Genomic DNA, 16,279 nt, shown 5'->3' on the forward strand with positions numbered 1-16,279 from the left:
TTAACATGGCAAATTAGAAAATATTTATTCCCATTAAAAAATATCAGAATGTTTTAGGAAATTAACCAGTGATAGCATATATAAAGTATATCATATCCCATTATGCTATACAAAACATACCCTAGTTATTGGCTTCTGTTTTGGAAGATGCTTGCCCTTTTATTTCTTAATTAGCTTATGCATTTGCTTTATTTTCTAATTTCTTCCAAAGAAAAACAATAAACCAAGACCTTTTGTTCTTAAAAAAAAATCACCTGAAGATTCAAAAACTTTTGTAACTATACAACTTAGTAAAATATACTTTTTAGTATTAGTACTTAACTCCATCAATCCTTTGCCAATTCATATATTCAAAAGCAGCATTATAAAAAGAGAATGGAAAAGCTTCAAGGAATAATCAATTTTGATATTAATTTCTTAGAAGTCCTACTTTAATAATTTTCTTTGAAACTGCGTAAGTTAATATTCTTATAAAACTAACATTTAAATAAGCTCTGATTCATCCAAATTAGTCTCAATCATAATAATTTTCTCAATTTTTAGCAATAATTTGTCTCTAATAAAGTATTTATTTATAACCGAAATGAAGATTAAGTCACTTCTCATAAATAATATTAATTTAACAGAATCAAGTTTCCCGTACTGGCCCCTGATGCTTGAGGATTATTAGAGGTCTACACAATAGAGCACTGAATTTTGAAATTAGTTGAGAATGATCCAGAATTTCCTCTAGTAAACATAATATTAGCCATAAATGAAGACAAAAGGCAAAAGTAATGACATAATTCTAGAAGAACACTTCTAGTCACAAATGAATAGGTCTTATTTAGGTTTATGGAAAGTATTTAACTACATAAAATTCATAGGGAAAAATGGCCATATTTGAAAACAGCCACAAGGATCAAAGTAGAACACAGGATGGTAATGAGCAGAGTCACAGAACATACTAAAGAGGTATGTATGGTCAGTCCCACTGGAACTTGTAGAGTCAAATTCTTGTATACCTTGGGAGAGAGACAGAGAAGTTAGATACATTTACGATCAACCTCCTAACATGAAACCACTACTTCTTTGATTTTGAACTTAACTTTCTCTTTTTTCTTTTTTGTAATCTTTTTTTTTTTCACTTATTTTTATTAGTTGGAGGCTAATTACTTTACATTATTGCAGTGGTTTTTGCCATACATTGACATGAATCAGCCATGGATTTACATGTGTTCCCCATCCTGAACCCCACTCCCACCTCCCTCCCCATCCCATCCCTCTGGGTCATCTTTTTTCTTTTAAATACCTTTCGCCATTGCTATACTACATGTTACACTATCTGAATGATTCTTTTAGATTCAACATTTCAGTTAATGTAACAGAATCAGACTCATTAAGTTCCCTGTGCTATGTAAGAGGCCCTCATTAGTTATCTGTACATAGTAGTATATATATGTCAATCCCAATCTCCCAATTTATCCCACCCTCTCTAATACCCACCCCTCGTATCCATACACCCATTCTCCTCTACATCTGTGTCTCTACTTCTGACCAAGTCAGTGTTAATGAGCTACTAATACTTACTCAGTTTAATAACTGAAAACAAGTTTGGAGGTTAAAACTCTAAAAATCACCTGCATCAGCCTAGATTTAGATTTATAATAACAATATTATTGTCTAGAAACTTAATCGCAGTTGAAACGATACAACTTTATAGTTTTACTTTCCTCTGTTCACTTGTTCTATGTAATATAATGAAGTTAACTAATTCATTTTGTTGCTTAAAAATTAATAAAAAGTTCTAAATATAGTGAAGTTTTACTGATTAAATAAAATCAGATGGACACACCACTGTAGTGTTTTGTTTTGGTTTTTTTTTTGCCATTTCACACTTTTAAAAAGCACATCAACTACACTTAGCCCTGGATCAGTGAGGCATGGGACTAACTTTCAATCTCCATGCCTGCAAATTAAATGATTCTATGACTATTGCCAACAGTAACAAAGAAACAACTTTAAAAACAAATACAAAACAGCTTCCTACGGTAGAATATAAGATTATCATCCCTTAAATGTGGCAGAAACATTACAGAAGGAGTTTTATATGAGGACACATGACCTAAAACAACATAAAATATTAATTTTTTAATTTGTTGTTGTTGTTTAGTCGCTCAGTTGTGTCCAACACTTTGTGACCCCATAGACTGTACCCAACCAGGCTCCTCTGTCCATGGGATTCTCCAGGCAAGAATACTGGAGTGGGTTGCCATTTCCTTCTCCAAAATATTAACTTACTGATTTATATTTCATATTGTTCCATTGACAGATATCCTTACTGTTCAAAGCACAAGGAGCTGTCACCTTTGACTGAGCCCAGCATTTCAAGACTGGAAACTCTGAGAAAAAGTGGTAGAAAATCATATCAGAAAACCTGTATCTGGACTAATAGCCAAGCCAGTCTTTCATGTTGGGATATGAGTATTTAAACATTTTAATACACAATGTACATGATTTGGACTCAGCTATCATATGCTGTTTTATTTTAACAGCCTGTTCTAAGCGGATGCCTAGAAAATTATAAAATTACAAAGACTGTGAAGAAGTTGAGCATGACTTCTTAACAAATCCCACTACACCAGGGGCCATTTTTTTTAACTTAAACTTTTCCTGAAATATAACATATCTCAGAAAAATGAACAGATCATAAATCTACAACTAGATAAATTTCCATAGACAAAACACAGCCATGGAAAGAACTCTCAGACCAAAAAAATGAACAATTCCAGAACCCCAAATGCTCTCTTGGGAGGCAGCACTTTTCCAAACTTTATTTAGGGTAAGTAAAAGGTAACCATTAAAAGAAACAGTAAACTAGGTTGGATAAGCAAAGTTAACACAGTTGAATATTTTTTTACTTTTCTCATCATGAAACAGATGATGACAGCAAATGTGTGATTAAAAACTTCCTGTCAGTCTTTAGTAACAGTGCTACTGAATTCAGTAAACATTTTGATCAGTCCCAATTTGGAGATACAAAGAACCAAAATCTGAAAGGGACTTCCTAAAGTTTTGATTCTAGGAAGAGTGAAAATGATGAGAGCAGTTTTTTAATTTGCTGAAATCCACACATAAAAGGAGAACAATTCTACACAAAACCAATAACTCGTAGACAACTTTTACAACAAAACTAGGTGATAAAGTATCCCTAAAATACATGCAAGTGGACACGAAGCACGAACAGCTACAATATCAGTATGCAATTCTGCAGTATCAGTATGAAGAAACAGAAGGCAGCAGAGGTATCACTGGCTGATAAAAGAAACACACCACGCATGATATGCCCACTCATAAACGAGCACAGCACCACCTATAGTCTTACCAAAAGCATCAAACCTGAATGGGATCACACCTCACAAACTAGCTACCAATTTCCCAATAACGAAGAAGACAGATGAACTAATGAGTATAGTCATCCAAACCTCAGCAATGACAGGGTCTCAAATAACCCTGGTTCTTCAACAGATAAAATTTTCTTTAAAGAATGAAATAGAGGGGAAATCTGTAATTAATAGACTTAACAGAAATAACATTTTCTTAATGGGCAAGACTAAGCTATTGTGTCTAAGAATGCCCACTTGAGTGATAGAAGTATAAAAGAAACATAAGGAAGTGATTAAAAGTGAGGAGAGTGGGTTACTCTTACAGGAAAGGAGATTCGGACAGGAGCTGTGGGGCTGCTGCTACGTTGACTGGCAAAGTTCTGTTTCTTTTTTGTTTTTTTTCCAAAGTTCTGTTTCTTGACCTGGGTGGTAGTTACATGGCTATTTCCCCTTTAATAATTCACTAAACTATGTATTTGTGAAGTTTTTCTATATCAGTGCTTTATTTTACAATCAAAAAGTTTAACAGAAAGAAAAAAGAAACATGACTTTGTTATCACTGTCCCTGACTTACCACCATACCTTTACTTTTATTTTCAACTCTCCAAAAAGATTTGTAACCCTTACCTTGGTCACAATACATCAATAAGTCAGGGTTATGGACCACAATAAACGTTTCTCCATCTTTAATATGTGGCCGATGATAGCGATAGTGCACAGGCAAAAAAGCCTGGAAACAATCAATGCACTGTGAATCTTGTCTAGCATAAAGGAGAACTTCAGATTCCTTGGACAAATAGTTGGGAGCTTCTATATTAAAATTTTCTGAAACCATCACCGCCTGTCAAAAAGAATACAAATATTAGTCCAGAAGAAATGAATGAGGAAGATGTAAAAAACAAAACCAGAAGACTACTATATAGATGAACAAAAAAAGTCAAACACACCACCCCTTATAAACAATTTTCATTCCTCTTCCATTCTCAGTTTTAAGTAGAAAACACAAGATGTGATCTGTGTTTAATAGAAGCTTACTAAAAGTAAACTGAGGAAATTATACTCTGAGGTGTGAAATTTCCCCATAATAAAAATTTCTATGTAATTTCCTTATCAACCTTTGCTTTGGTAACAAAACAGGTACCAAGAAAAGAAACTTCAGGAATAAATACAGCATTGATTCAATAAGCATGAAAACTATGATAAAAAACAGTTAACCCAGTATTGGGTTAAAATGATAGGTATCACTCTGGTAATTTCCTGTTCTTCAAAGAAGCAAGTAAGATGGTAGTGAGTAAGATAGAGCACTGCGGGCAGGAAGTCAAAGCAAAGGTCAGCACTCTTTTTTGGATACAAAGTTAATGGAAAAAATGGTAACGATTCTTTTAAAAAATAACATGGTAAAAAAAATTTTTAAATAAGTGTTTTATGCCAAAAGTAAAAATGCAGTTGTGACAGAAATTAGTCTTACATTATAAATGTATCTATATATACATATTTATTTATAAAACCACACTTACACACACACACACGTATATGAACATTATATACATAATATGTGTGTGTGTATGCATACACACATGCAAGTTTTCTTCAGATTCACTTACACAAGGAGAAAAAAAAAACAGCATTAATTTCTACCCACCAGAGCTAGCATCCTAATTCTTCTATTTGACAGTGACACCAAGTGCTATATTTTCACATGCTGTTTCTTCCCAGTTCATCACAGGAGTAACAGAACTTACTAGCAAAGGTCAAAGAATTATAATCTTATGACTCATGAGGAACTTGAGAAGTGATTAATTTAAACCATTGTTCCAATTAAAGTATTTTTCAAATATCCAGCCACTGTTTTAATGCTTTCAATGATTGGAAGGAAGTTCATTATTTTAAGTCATCTCATTTAATGTACTGTTAAATTTATTCCCTTTTTATTAGTAGAAAGTTGATTCTCTGACCCATAATAATTCACCAAATGTCCATGCTTACAATATTTGCAAAAAATATGTTATTTGTTTCACTAAGGGTCCCTCATAACTTAGAAGACAACCACTTTCCTCCATATGTTTTCTCCTCCCCAAAGAAATATGTACAGTTTTCTGGGTTTCTCAAGACATGGTTTTCCAAACCATTCATCGTATCAGTTTCCTTTTAAAATACTCAAAGAAAATAGTAGCAATACTATCTTCTTTAGCAAAAATTACATTTTTTTCCAGTTTCTAGGTTTAAAAATTGCATTAACTTTTTAGCAGCCTCATTTCAGTGTGAAATATATATATATATATATATATATAATTTTTTTAAAACTAACAGACTTCATTTTTTAGAGCAATTTTAGGTACAGAAAAATTGAGCAGAAAATAAAGCATTCCCACATACTCCCCATCCCTCCCAAACACACTCACAGTTTTCTCTATTATTAAAATCAGTTTGGTACATTTGTTACAATCCATTAAGCCAATATTGATACATTATTATTAACTACAGTCTATAGTTTAAGTTAGGGTTCACTCTTTATGTTGTATAGCCTGTGGATTTTGGCAAATATAAAATGACACGTATCATACTGAATAGTTTCAATGACCCAGTGCTCTGCCTATTCATCCTTATATTATTCATTTAAACTTTTTGCAGAAAACTTTTAAGTAACTCCCATCCAATTTTTTCAAGTAATTAACTTTTCACTAATTAAAACCAGGGACTTATATTTCTCTCTATTAAATTTTATCTTTCTGGCTATTGTCCATTTTTTTCCAGGCTGTTGAGATTTAACTGAAATCCCAAACTGTCAACCATGTATGTAACATTTATGAACTTGATAACTATATCTTCTATATTTTTATCTAAGTATAAAAATGTTGACCAAGAAGATTACAACAGCAAATCCCTAAGAAATTGTACTAGAGAACCTTCTGCTAGAAGTTTATTAATGCACTCTCTTTGCATACAACTAGATATAAATCAAAATAACACATATTTTCTATCTTGTCAACAAAGATGTATAGAATGACCTGGTAATAATAAAGGTAACTTTGAGTACCAATTAAGCTCAGTGGTTTATATACATTCGCTTCTTTAATTTTCACAAGATCCCTATCAGAGAGGAACTCTTAGGCCTGTTATTATATAAATGTCTAAACAAAGTATCAGGGTGGATAAACAATATAGTAGCTAGTAAGAAGAAGAGACAAGATTCAAAGCCAGGTCAAAGAGATTCCCCTATTCAATTAGGTTAAATAAGATAGCCAATATTTATCTAGTTGAAAATTAAGTATAATAAGAAGAACTAACACAAAATATATTCCTGATTGTGCTATTTAGAATTTATGATGGCATTATGATCTTCAGCTTCTCTAATTAATGAGTTTTTGTTTACTGTTTATTTTCCATAGAAATAAAAATATGGAAACTTCCCAAAAATTGAGAATATTTTTAACATGAATTTAAACTAGAATATAATGAAAAGGAGGCAAACTGCTCTAAATGGCATTTTGGCCTTCACAGAGGGCTCTATTAGTCAAAGGGTTATTTGGTGATGGTTCAAAAACTTTTATTCTGGGTATCTGAATCTCAAAAATCAGCCTTAGGGACTTCCCTGGTGGCCCAGTGGCTAAGACTCTGTGCTCCGAATGCAGGGGGCCAGGGTTCGATCCCTGATCAAGGAATTGGATCCCACATGCCGCAACTAAGAGTTCTCATGCTGCAACTAAGACCCACTGGTTAACAGACATGGACCTATACTTTTTCATGGCAACACTAAACTACACATATCCAAAACCACCTTAGCAAAGTTAAATGAATTAAGCAATAAAATTTTTGTACCCTAACTGTAACACTCAACAGATCTTTCTCCCCTAGACTAGAGCTCTATCAAAAAAATTCAAAACAACAAAAAAATCTAAAACATTTCCCAATTAAGACACAGTAATTGGTATCTTTGAATAACTTATACAATCTAAAATTGTAAAGCTATAAAAATGAAATGTATAACAATAAATACTTTTCTGACACTGGGATGTTAATTCTTTTTAATTACTTATTTATGTATTTTTATTTTTGGTCACCCTGTCTTCATCGCTGTGTGCTATTTTTCTCTTGTTGCGGAGAGTGGTGCTGCTACTCGTCGCTGCAGTAAGTGGGCTTATTGTTGTGGCGGCTTCTTGTTGCGGCCTGGGGGCTCTAGAGCTCGAGCTTCAGTAGCTGTGATGCTCTTAGGCATGTGGGATCTTCCTGGACTAGGGACTGAATCTGTGTCCTCTGCATTGGCAGGTAGATTCTTAACCACAATACCATCAGGGAAGCCCTAGGATGCTAATTCTAACAGTACATATTTTTTTCTAATCAGTCTGGCTAAAGAGTTTATCAGTTTTATCCATCATAAACTACAAGTTTTTGGTTTCACCAGCTTTCCCTACTGTGTGTGTCTGTTTTCTAGTTCATTAACTTCTGCTGTGACCTTCATTATTTCCATCCTTCTATGGTGGTTTCACGTGCTCATCATAGATTAAGGAGGCTTAGCTGAAAACGTTAATTGAGATCGTCTTTTAAATAGGCATTTTAGTGCTACAAATTTCCCTCTAAACACAGCTTTAGCAGTATCCCACTAGTTCTGGTACGTTATGTTTTCATTTTCATTCAGTTCAAAATACTTTATTTCCCTTCTGATTTCTTCTTTTGACCCATGGATTACTTAGAAGTGTGTTAATTAGTTTCCAAATATTTGAAGATTTTCTAAAGATCTTTCTATTCTTTATTTCTAATTTAGTTCCTTAGCAGTCAAGAATATTCTTTGTAAGACTTGAATTCTAAATTTATTGAGGCTTGTTTTATAGCCTAGAATGATCTACCTTGATAAATACTGCATGTATACTTTTAAAGAACATGTATTCCACTGCTGTTGGGTGGAATGGTCCATAAATGCCAATTACATCAGGGAGCTGCTTCATAGTTTTGTTCAAATCTTTGATATCCTTACCAACTTTCTGTCTACTTATTACATCAATTATTAAGAGAAGGGTACTGAAATCTCCAACTGTAAATGTGGATTCATCTATTCCACCTTACAGTTCTATCAATTTTTATTTGCATTTTGAATATGTTATTAGTGACATAAATGTTTAGAATTATTATTTCCTGCTGATTAGTTGATCCCTTTATCAAAATGGTGATAGTCTTTAGCACTTGTGACAATCTTTGCTCTTGAATCCCTTTGCCTAATATTAATATAACCACATCAGCTTTCCTTTGATCAGTGTGAGCATGTCTTATCTTTTGTTTTAAAAGTTAAAGTTCATTTCTTATATGCAATATAGTTAGGTCTTGATTTCTTATCCAATCTGAAAATCTCAGCCTTTTAATGGAGATATTCAGACATTTACATTTAATATGATTATTAATATGGTTAAGTTTAATTCATCTTGTTCTCTGTATCTTTATTTTTTGTTCCCTTTATCTTCTTTCTCTGCCTTCTAATAGACTGAATTTTTTTATAGCTCCATTTAATCTGCTGTGCTGGCATATTAACTACGACTCTCTGTTATTTTTGCAGTTACCTCAGAGTTTATAGTAAACATCTTTACTGTATCAGTCTACTTTCAAGCGACATTAACGTTTAGTGTAACAACCTTACTCAAGTGTATTTCATTTTTCACCTCCCACCCTTGTGATAGTGCTATCATACGTTTTATTCTTAAGACATGGTATGGATGCTACACTACATTGTTGTTATTTTTTGTCAATTATCTTGGAAAAATTCACATAATATGGGGAAAAAAATCTTATTTTTTACTCATGTAGTTATCATTTCAAGTGTTCTTCTTTCCTTGGTGTAGATACAGATTTCATCTGGTATCATTTTCCTTCTGCCTGAAGGATCTCTTCTAACATTTCTGGTATTGGAGGTTGGATGGTGATGAATTCTTTCAACCTTTATGTCTGAAAAAGTCTTTATTTCACCTTCCCCTTGAAAGGTATTTTCACTGTATAAAGAATTCTAAATTCATAGTTTTTTTTTCTTTCTATATTTTAAAGATGCTGCTGCTCCATTTTCTTGTTTGCATTATGTTTGACAAGAAATCTGCTGCTATTATTACCTTTGGTCCTCTGTATTTTATGTGTTTTTTTTTTCATCTTGATGCTTTTAAGATTTTCTCATTATCATTGTTTTAAACAATGTTATCTTGTACCTTGGTATAGTTTCTTTAAAATTTTTGCACTTGAGCATCGTAGATATGTGAGTTTGTAGTTTCCATAAAATCTGAAATTTTCTCAGCCATTATTTCTTCAAATACTTTTTTTCATCTCCATCTCTTTCATCTCTCCTTGGGGATTTCCATTACATCTCCCCTGCTCAGCTTTATTGAGATATGACATATAACACTGTATAGGTTTAAGGTATATAACATGAAGATCTGATATATGTATATTTTGAAAAATAATTACCATAATAACGTTAGTTAAAATGTCCATCACCTCATACAGTTACCTTTCTGTGTGTGTGTGTATGGTGAGAACATTTAAGGTAAACTCTCTTAGCACTACAGTTTGTTAACTACAGTCACCATGCTATACATTAAATTTTCAGAATTTAACTCATCTTATACCTAGAAGTTTGTACTTTCTGGCTGCCTTCACCCATTTCTCCTACATTCTCACCCCTGGCAATGACCAATCTGCTCTATGTTTCTGAGTTCAGTTTTTCTTATATTCCCCATATAAGTGAGATCATACAGTATTTGTCTTTCTTTGACTTACTTTACCCAGCATAACACTTTCAAAGCTCATGTGTTTTGTTGCAAATGGAAGAATTTCTTCTTCCTTTTAATATTTGCGTAACATTCCATTGTGTGTGTCTCTGTGTATGGGTATACATATACATGTGTATATACACATATATAAACAAATACACACAAATATATACACATTTATACATATCTCAGTTTCAAAAATATATATCCCACATTTTCTTTGTCCATTCACCTATTGATGTATGCTTAGGTTGCTTCCATATCGTGGCTATTGTAAATAATGCTGTAATGAACGTGAGGATGCAGGTATCTCTTAGAAATAACCCAATTAGAAAAAAAAAAAGAAATAACCCAATTAGACTTATGGTAGGTCACATGAAGTTGTTCCACAACTCACTAATGTTCTACTCACTTTTTACATTTCTTTTCTTTATCTGTTTTATATTTTTGATAGTTTCTATTGCTATGATTTCAAGTTTATTAATCTTTTCTTCTGCATTGATCTGCCATTAATTCCAACCAGAATATTTTCCATCTCATACTTTGTAGTCTTAATTTTTAAAAGGTCAACTGTCCTTTCAAGTATCTTCCATTTCTCTATTTACGTTTCTGAACATAAGGAATACAGCTATGATCAGCATTGACTGAATCATTTACCTCCTCATTACAGGTCATATGTTCCCACATCCTTGCATCCTTGCAAAACTTTGATTAGAGTCAAGACATTTTGATCCTGTTGGGTACTAGATATTTCTGCATTCCAATTAATATTCTTGAGCTTTGTTTGTAATGCTGTAAGGTTACTTGCAACTGTCTGATTTTTGCAAGGCCTTGGTTTTGAAATTCATTAGGTAGGACTGGACTAATATTCACTCTAGGGCTTAGTATTCCCCACTACTGAGTTCTTCTGTTTACTCTATCCAAAGCCTAGTGAATTACAAGGATTTTTCCAGTCTGGTTGGTGGGAACAGGTACCACAACTAGACCTGTGTGAGACACTATTACCTCTGATTTTTTCATATAGTTCTTTTCCCAGCATCAAGCAGTTTCCTCACATGCATGCATTAATTAATACTCGACTATGCATTCAGGGGAACCTCTGTGGCTCTCTGGAATTTGTCTCTATGCAGTTCTCTCTTCTCTGATACACTGTGAATTCTAGTGACTCTGTGTGCGTGCATGCTAAGTCACTTCAGTCGTGTCTGACTCTGCGCGACCCTATGGACTGTTCATGGGATTCTCCAGACAAGAATACTGGAGTAGGTTGCCATGCCATGCCCTCCTCCAGGGAATCTTCCCAACCCAGGGATCAAACCTGCATCTCTTATGTTTCCTGCATTGGCAGGTGGGTTCTTTACCACTAGTGTCACCTGGAAAGCATTTGTAGTGACTTTGGTCTTCCCCAAATCTTACCTTCATCTCCTTAACTCAAGAAGTCCACTAGGCTCTATTTAGGTTCACCCTCCCTGTACTAGTCTGAACTCTCAAGTAATAAACTAGGACAACTGAAGGGTTAACCTTATTTATTTCTCATCTCTAAGATTTCACTGCTTGATATTCAATTATTTTTTCCATTCTTTCTTATATTTTGTCTATTTCTTGGTTGTTTCAAGTAGAAAGCAAATGTGATCCCTGTTCTTCAACTTGGCCAAGGCAGAAGTCCTAACACATTTTGACTGAGTGAAACTTGCAATTTCAAAAACATTTGCATTTTGACCTACAAAATATCAATTTCTTATGTTTCAATCTAATATTATGCCATTTCCAAAGAATGTGAGAGATTTTGATTAAAAATCTACAATGAAACTAGTTAAGACTTGCTTTTATTTTCCAATTGCTCAGAAGCTATCATAAACTCCTTTAAAAACATTTTGTTGCCCTATCACCCATACAGTCAAAAATTTTGTCTTATCTAACAGAGTCAAGATATATAAGCATCAATCATTCCTTATGTATAAATTCTCTTCTATCTAGTTAAACTCACCAAATAACACCATATCTCATGACAAAGTTTCTCTGCACAAAGAATTGGGGCCACAGGCTCAACTCAGCTAGGCAGAAGGAAACAGCATCTAATATATCAGGAAATCAACTTCTAATTGTACAAACAAGACATCTATTTTTCTAGAAGCTTCCAAAATGAAAAAGTAAATTCACTTAAAAGATTTGTAATTAGATATTAGAGAATTAGGAAGCAGAAAATCAAGATAAAGAGAAACCTGTCAAGCAATCTATAGTGGGACCCTTTACCCACCTTATTTTCTCATTATAGTCAACCTGCACACAACCCTATCTCATCCCAACCATAGGTATGGGTATGTGGGCATGTGACCTCTTTTTGGGTACCTGTGCATAAAAACATTCCACTTTCTTAAAACATGGTAGATCATTTTATTAAGTAAATTTAAATATGATTCCAATCCATGTCAGTACAAGCCAAGAACTGTATTTAAATTTGAAATGTACTTTTTTTTTTGGCTGTACCTTTCAGCTTGCAGGATCTTAATTCCCAGACCGGGGACTGAAACTGGGCCCTTGCAGTCAAAGTGTGGAGTCCTAACCACTGTACTGCCAGGGAATTCCCAAAACATATTGTGTAAAAGTGAAAAAGCCTCATTCAAAATTCATGCTCAGTGAAATAAAAGAAACAAACCAAAAAAGAAAGGAATCTTCCCACATATGTATCTAAACTTCCATATGTGTGAACATGTGTACCTAAACTCATATACAGACACAAATAGGAAGAAATGGTAACTAGGGGTTAAAATAGGTGAAAGCTTAGCATTGTATACTTTTTATACTCCCTGAATTATAAGCCATGAGGATATAATTACCTACTCAAAAACAAATGTAAATAAAACAGGTGAAGAAATTGGACTAAATCACAACTAGAAATAAACCACCATCCTAAATGACTCCAAGAGAAGTGTTATTTTGCCTTTTTCAAATTCATATATAGAATGAACTAAAACAGTTTCCCAAAATTTCTTAATAGGCATTACTTCAGTCATTAAGAGATTTGGGGATCCAATATGATTTGATGAATTAAGCTTTCTCAGAAAGACAATAATCTCCACCAAAAATACCCCCTGGTGATTCTTATCAAAGTTAGGCAAACTCTTAACTAAGATTAATTTCCCAAAAGAACAGCAACTTTGCAATTAGACAATCCTGGATTCATTTCTTGGCTTTTCCATTTACCTATGTGATTCGGGATAAGTTATTTGGACCCTTTGTGCCTGTTTCCTTATCTAGAAAATGGAATCTTTCCAAGGATGCTATAAAGATTAATCTATGTAAAGGGTGTGGGACATAATCTTTCTTATAATGCTTAATTTTATCTTGCTTCCTTAAAAAAAAAAAAAACCTATTATATAGATACCCAATAAATATTTGTTTCCTTTCCTCCTATAGCCAAATTATACAGATATTGGAATATATGTCAAATTTTAACAAAGTTGTTGTTGAAGCAGTATTTATTAACCACTAATCTTTTCAAAGACAAGCTTTAATATAAACGTCATTTTAGTTAACTTATTACAGACAAGTATGACAAGTTTCACTCACTTTTTAAAGAATACTCACATCCTATCTTTTATATACACTCAACAAAATGAATTAAAAAATACTACAATGTCATCTTATCTATTTTGCCTTAATTCAATTACAACATTCCTACAATAATTTCCCTCTCAAAAAAACCCTCTAACAGTTGTACCTCTGTTATGTTTCTCTCTCGTAATGAAGCCAACTCATATGGATCCACAAAAAGTCCTGTTGGGATGTACTGTTTAACTAAGAGTCGGCAGGTCTGTAAGTCCTCAATGCTTTCTCCAAATTTCACTTTTGTTAACAGGTCTCTGTAAGACAAGTATGTTTTAAGTAAATATCTTCATTCAATTTTTTTTCTTAAGAATTCATTCAATTTTTAAACAAGCTAATATAACAAGCTTAAATTTAAATTAGTACAAATATTATATTTCAAATTAGTTTTTCAAAAGAAGATCATAAAGTCAAATGAAATATTTATATCACATAAGAATCACTCATTATATCTTTCATAAATTCATGTCATAGTCACAGTATAGTATTAGTGTGAAAACAGACAAACATTAATGGGAAAGGATGGAGTCCAGAAACAGATACACAGTTTTTAAAAATAAAGGTGTCAATATAATTTGATGGGGAAAAGATTATCTTTTCAACAAACAGTGCTGAAACAAGTGTGTACCTATATAGAAAAACTAAACTGTGACCTCTACCTCATACCATACTACAAGTATTAATCTAAAATAAGTTATAAACTTAAATGTAGTACTGTCTCAGCTTTCTCTCTGGAGGCTTATTTTGGACCAAGTGCAGAGAAGGAGGTCCAAAGCATGATGGTTTTGCTTAAGTGAGAAAACAGGGATAGAAGATAGGGGAGGCTTAAGCAGCTAGAAGTCACAGCACTACATTCCAGAGAGGAAAGATCTCTGGACAAAGAGTTCTAGAAGTCTGAATTGGAGTCCCCTTGAATTTTTATTGAATACTAAAATAAACATGAGTAATATGTAACTCCACAAGAATGGACAAGGAATTACCAAGGAACTGAAAGATAAGAAATTCTGAAATTTCACAAAGACACTGCATTCCACCAACCAAAGGATAGAGACCAAAGAGTTCAGCAGAGATCCCACTGAGATAGAAAGTAGAACGGCGGTTGCCAGGGGCAGGTGGTTGGGGGATGGGGATGAGGAGTTACTGTTAAGAGGTACAGATTTCAGTTTTGTAAGATGAAGAGCGGTCTATGGATAGTTAGTAATAATGGTAACACAACAATGGGAATGTCCTTAATGCCACTAAAGTGTACAATTTAAAACAGTTAGGACAGCATATTTTATGTTACAGGTATTTTACCACAATTAAAATAAATAATAGTGTAAAAATATATGACTGATCAGAGCAAAAGTAACAACAATATATGGCAGGTTTATAACATAAGCAAAAAAGCATAAAGTTAATTAACGTATGGCAAGAATAGCATAAAGGAGAGGAGAAAGAAATGAACTATTCTGCTATAAGATTCATGCATTATTCATGGTATGAAACAGTATTATCTGAAGGTAATTTGTGATAAGTTAAAATTGTAAACCCTAAAACAACTAATTTTTTAAAAAGAGAGTATAGTTAATAAGTCAAAAATGGAGATAAAATGGAATGATCAAAAAATATTCCATTTATCCAAAATAAAGCAAGAAAAAAGAAAAAAGATTAGATGACACAAATAGAAAAAAATATAGAAAAGAAGTAGCAAGATGGGTAAATTTAAACCAAACCAACCAAATCTATATTAACATTAAAAGTATATAGTCTAATCACTCCAGTTAAAATATAGAGATTGACAGATTGGATGAAATAGCAACACTTAACTATATGCTGTCTACAAGAAACAGCAAATATAAACACAGATAAAAGTAGAAGGATGGAAAAATGTATGCAAATATTAATAACAATACTATAGAGTGGCTATATTAATACTGAAAAAGAAGACTTTAGGACAAGGAATATTGCCATGGATAAAGAAGAATACCACAGAAAAATAAATGGGTCAATCGTCAAGAAAATATAACAAGAAAATAAAATATAACAATAATTTATATATAAAATATAACAATAATAAAATATAACTGTGAGCACCCAATAACAGAGCTTCAAAGATTCCTGTATTTTACATCAAAGTAAAAACTGGTAGCACTATAAGGATAAACAGACAAATCCACAATTACAGCAAAATATTTTGATACCCTTCTCTCAGTAATGGATAGAACAAGTAGAGAGAAAATCAGTAAAGATACAGAAAACATGAACCACCTTTAATTTAGTTGATCTAACTGACAATTATAGTAATAGAACATTCTAAGTGCATAAGAAAAACTATATGATGAGCATTAAAAGAAGTCTCTAAAAGTTTAAAAGAACTGAAATCAAGCAGAATATGGTCTCTTAAAAACTTGGCATTAAATTGGGAATCAACAGGAGGAGGAGATACGGCCTCCTCCAAGCCACAGCCTCAGCCTCTCTTGTCCTTCAGCTTATGCCTGGGATCTGCGGCCAGGTAGCCTTGGTCCCACAGACCTGCATGTATGGTCTCAGGTTTCTTTACCTCCAGAAAGAAAAACTGACACCCTG

At 33.1% G+C, this 16,279-nt stretch overlaps 1 protein-coding gene and 1 pseudogene across 1 annotated transcript in view; one reads left to right on the plus strand and one right to left on the minus strand.

Annotated features, from left to right (window-relative positions):
* Positions 1 to 16,279, minus strand: part of PIGX (phosphatidylinositol glycan anchor biosynthesis class X) — a 25,184-nt gene continuing 8,905 nt past the window's right edge. The window contains exons 5-8 of the mRNA XM_043873648.1: positions 13,827 to 13,968; positions 3,993 to 4,206; positions 2,281 to 2,381; positions 1 to 1,004 (exon numbers count right to left, since the gene is read on the minus strand). Coding sequence (XP_043729583.1) covers positions 861 to 1,004; positions 2,281 to 2,381; positions 3,993 to 4,206; positions 13,827 to 13,968 — 601 coding nt within the window. The 3' untranslated portion in view covers positions 1 to 860. The remainder of the gene's footprint in view (positions 1,005 to 2,280; positions 2,382 to 3,992; positions 4,207 to 13,826; positions 13,969 to 16,279) is intronic.
* Positions 15,193 to 16,279, plus strand: part of LOC122675827 — a 3,778-nt pseudogene continuing 2,691 nt past the window's right edge.

This window comes from Cervus elaphus, chromosome 19 (genome assembly GCF_910594005.1).
Source record: "Cervus elaphus chromosome 19, mCerEla1.1, whole genome shotgun sequence".
Taxonomy (NCBI): domain Eukaryota; kingdom Metazoa; phylum Chordata; class Mammalia; order Artiodactyla; family Cervidae; genus Cervus; species Cervus elaphus.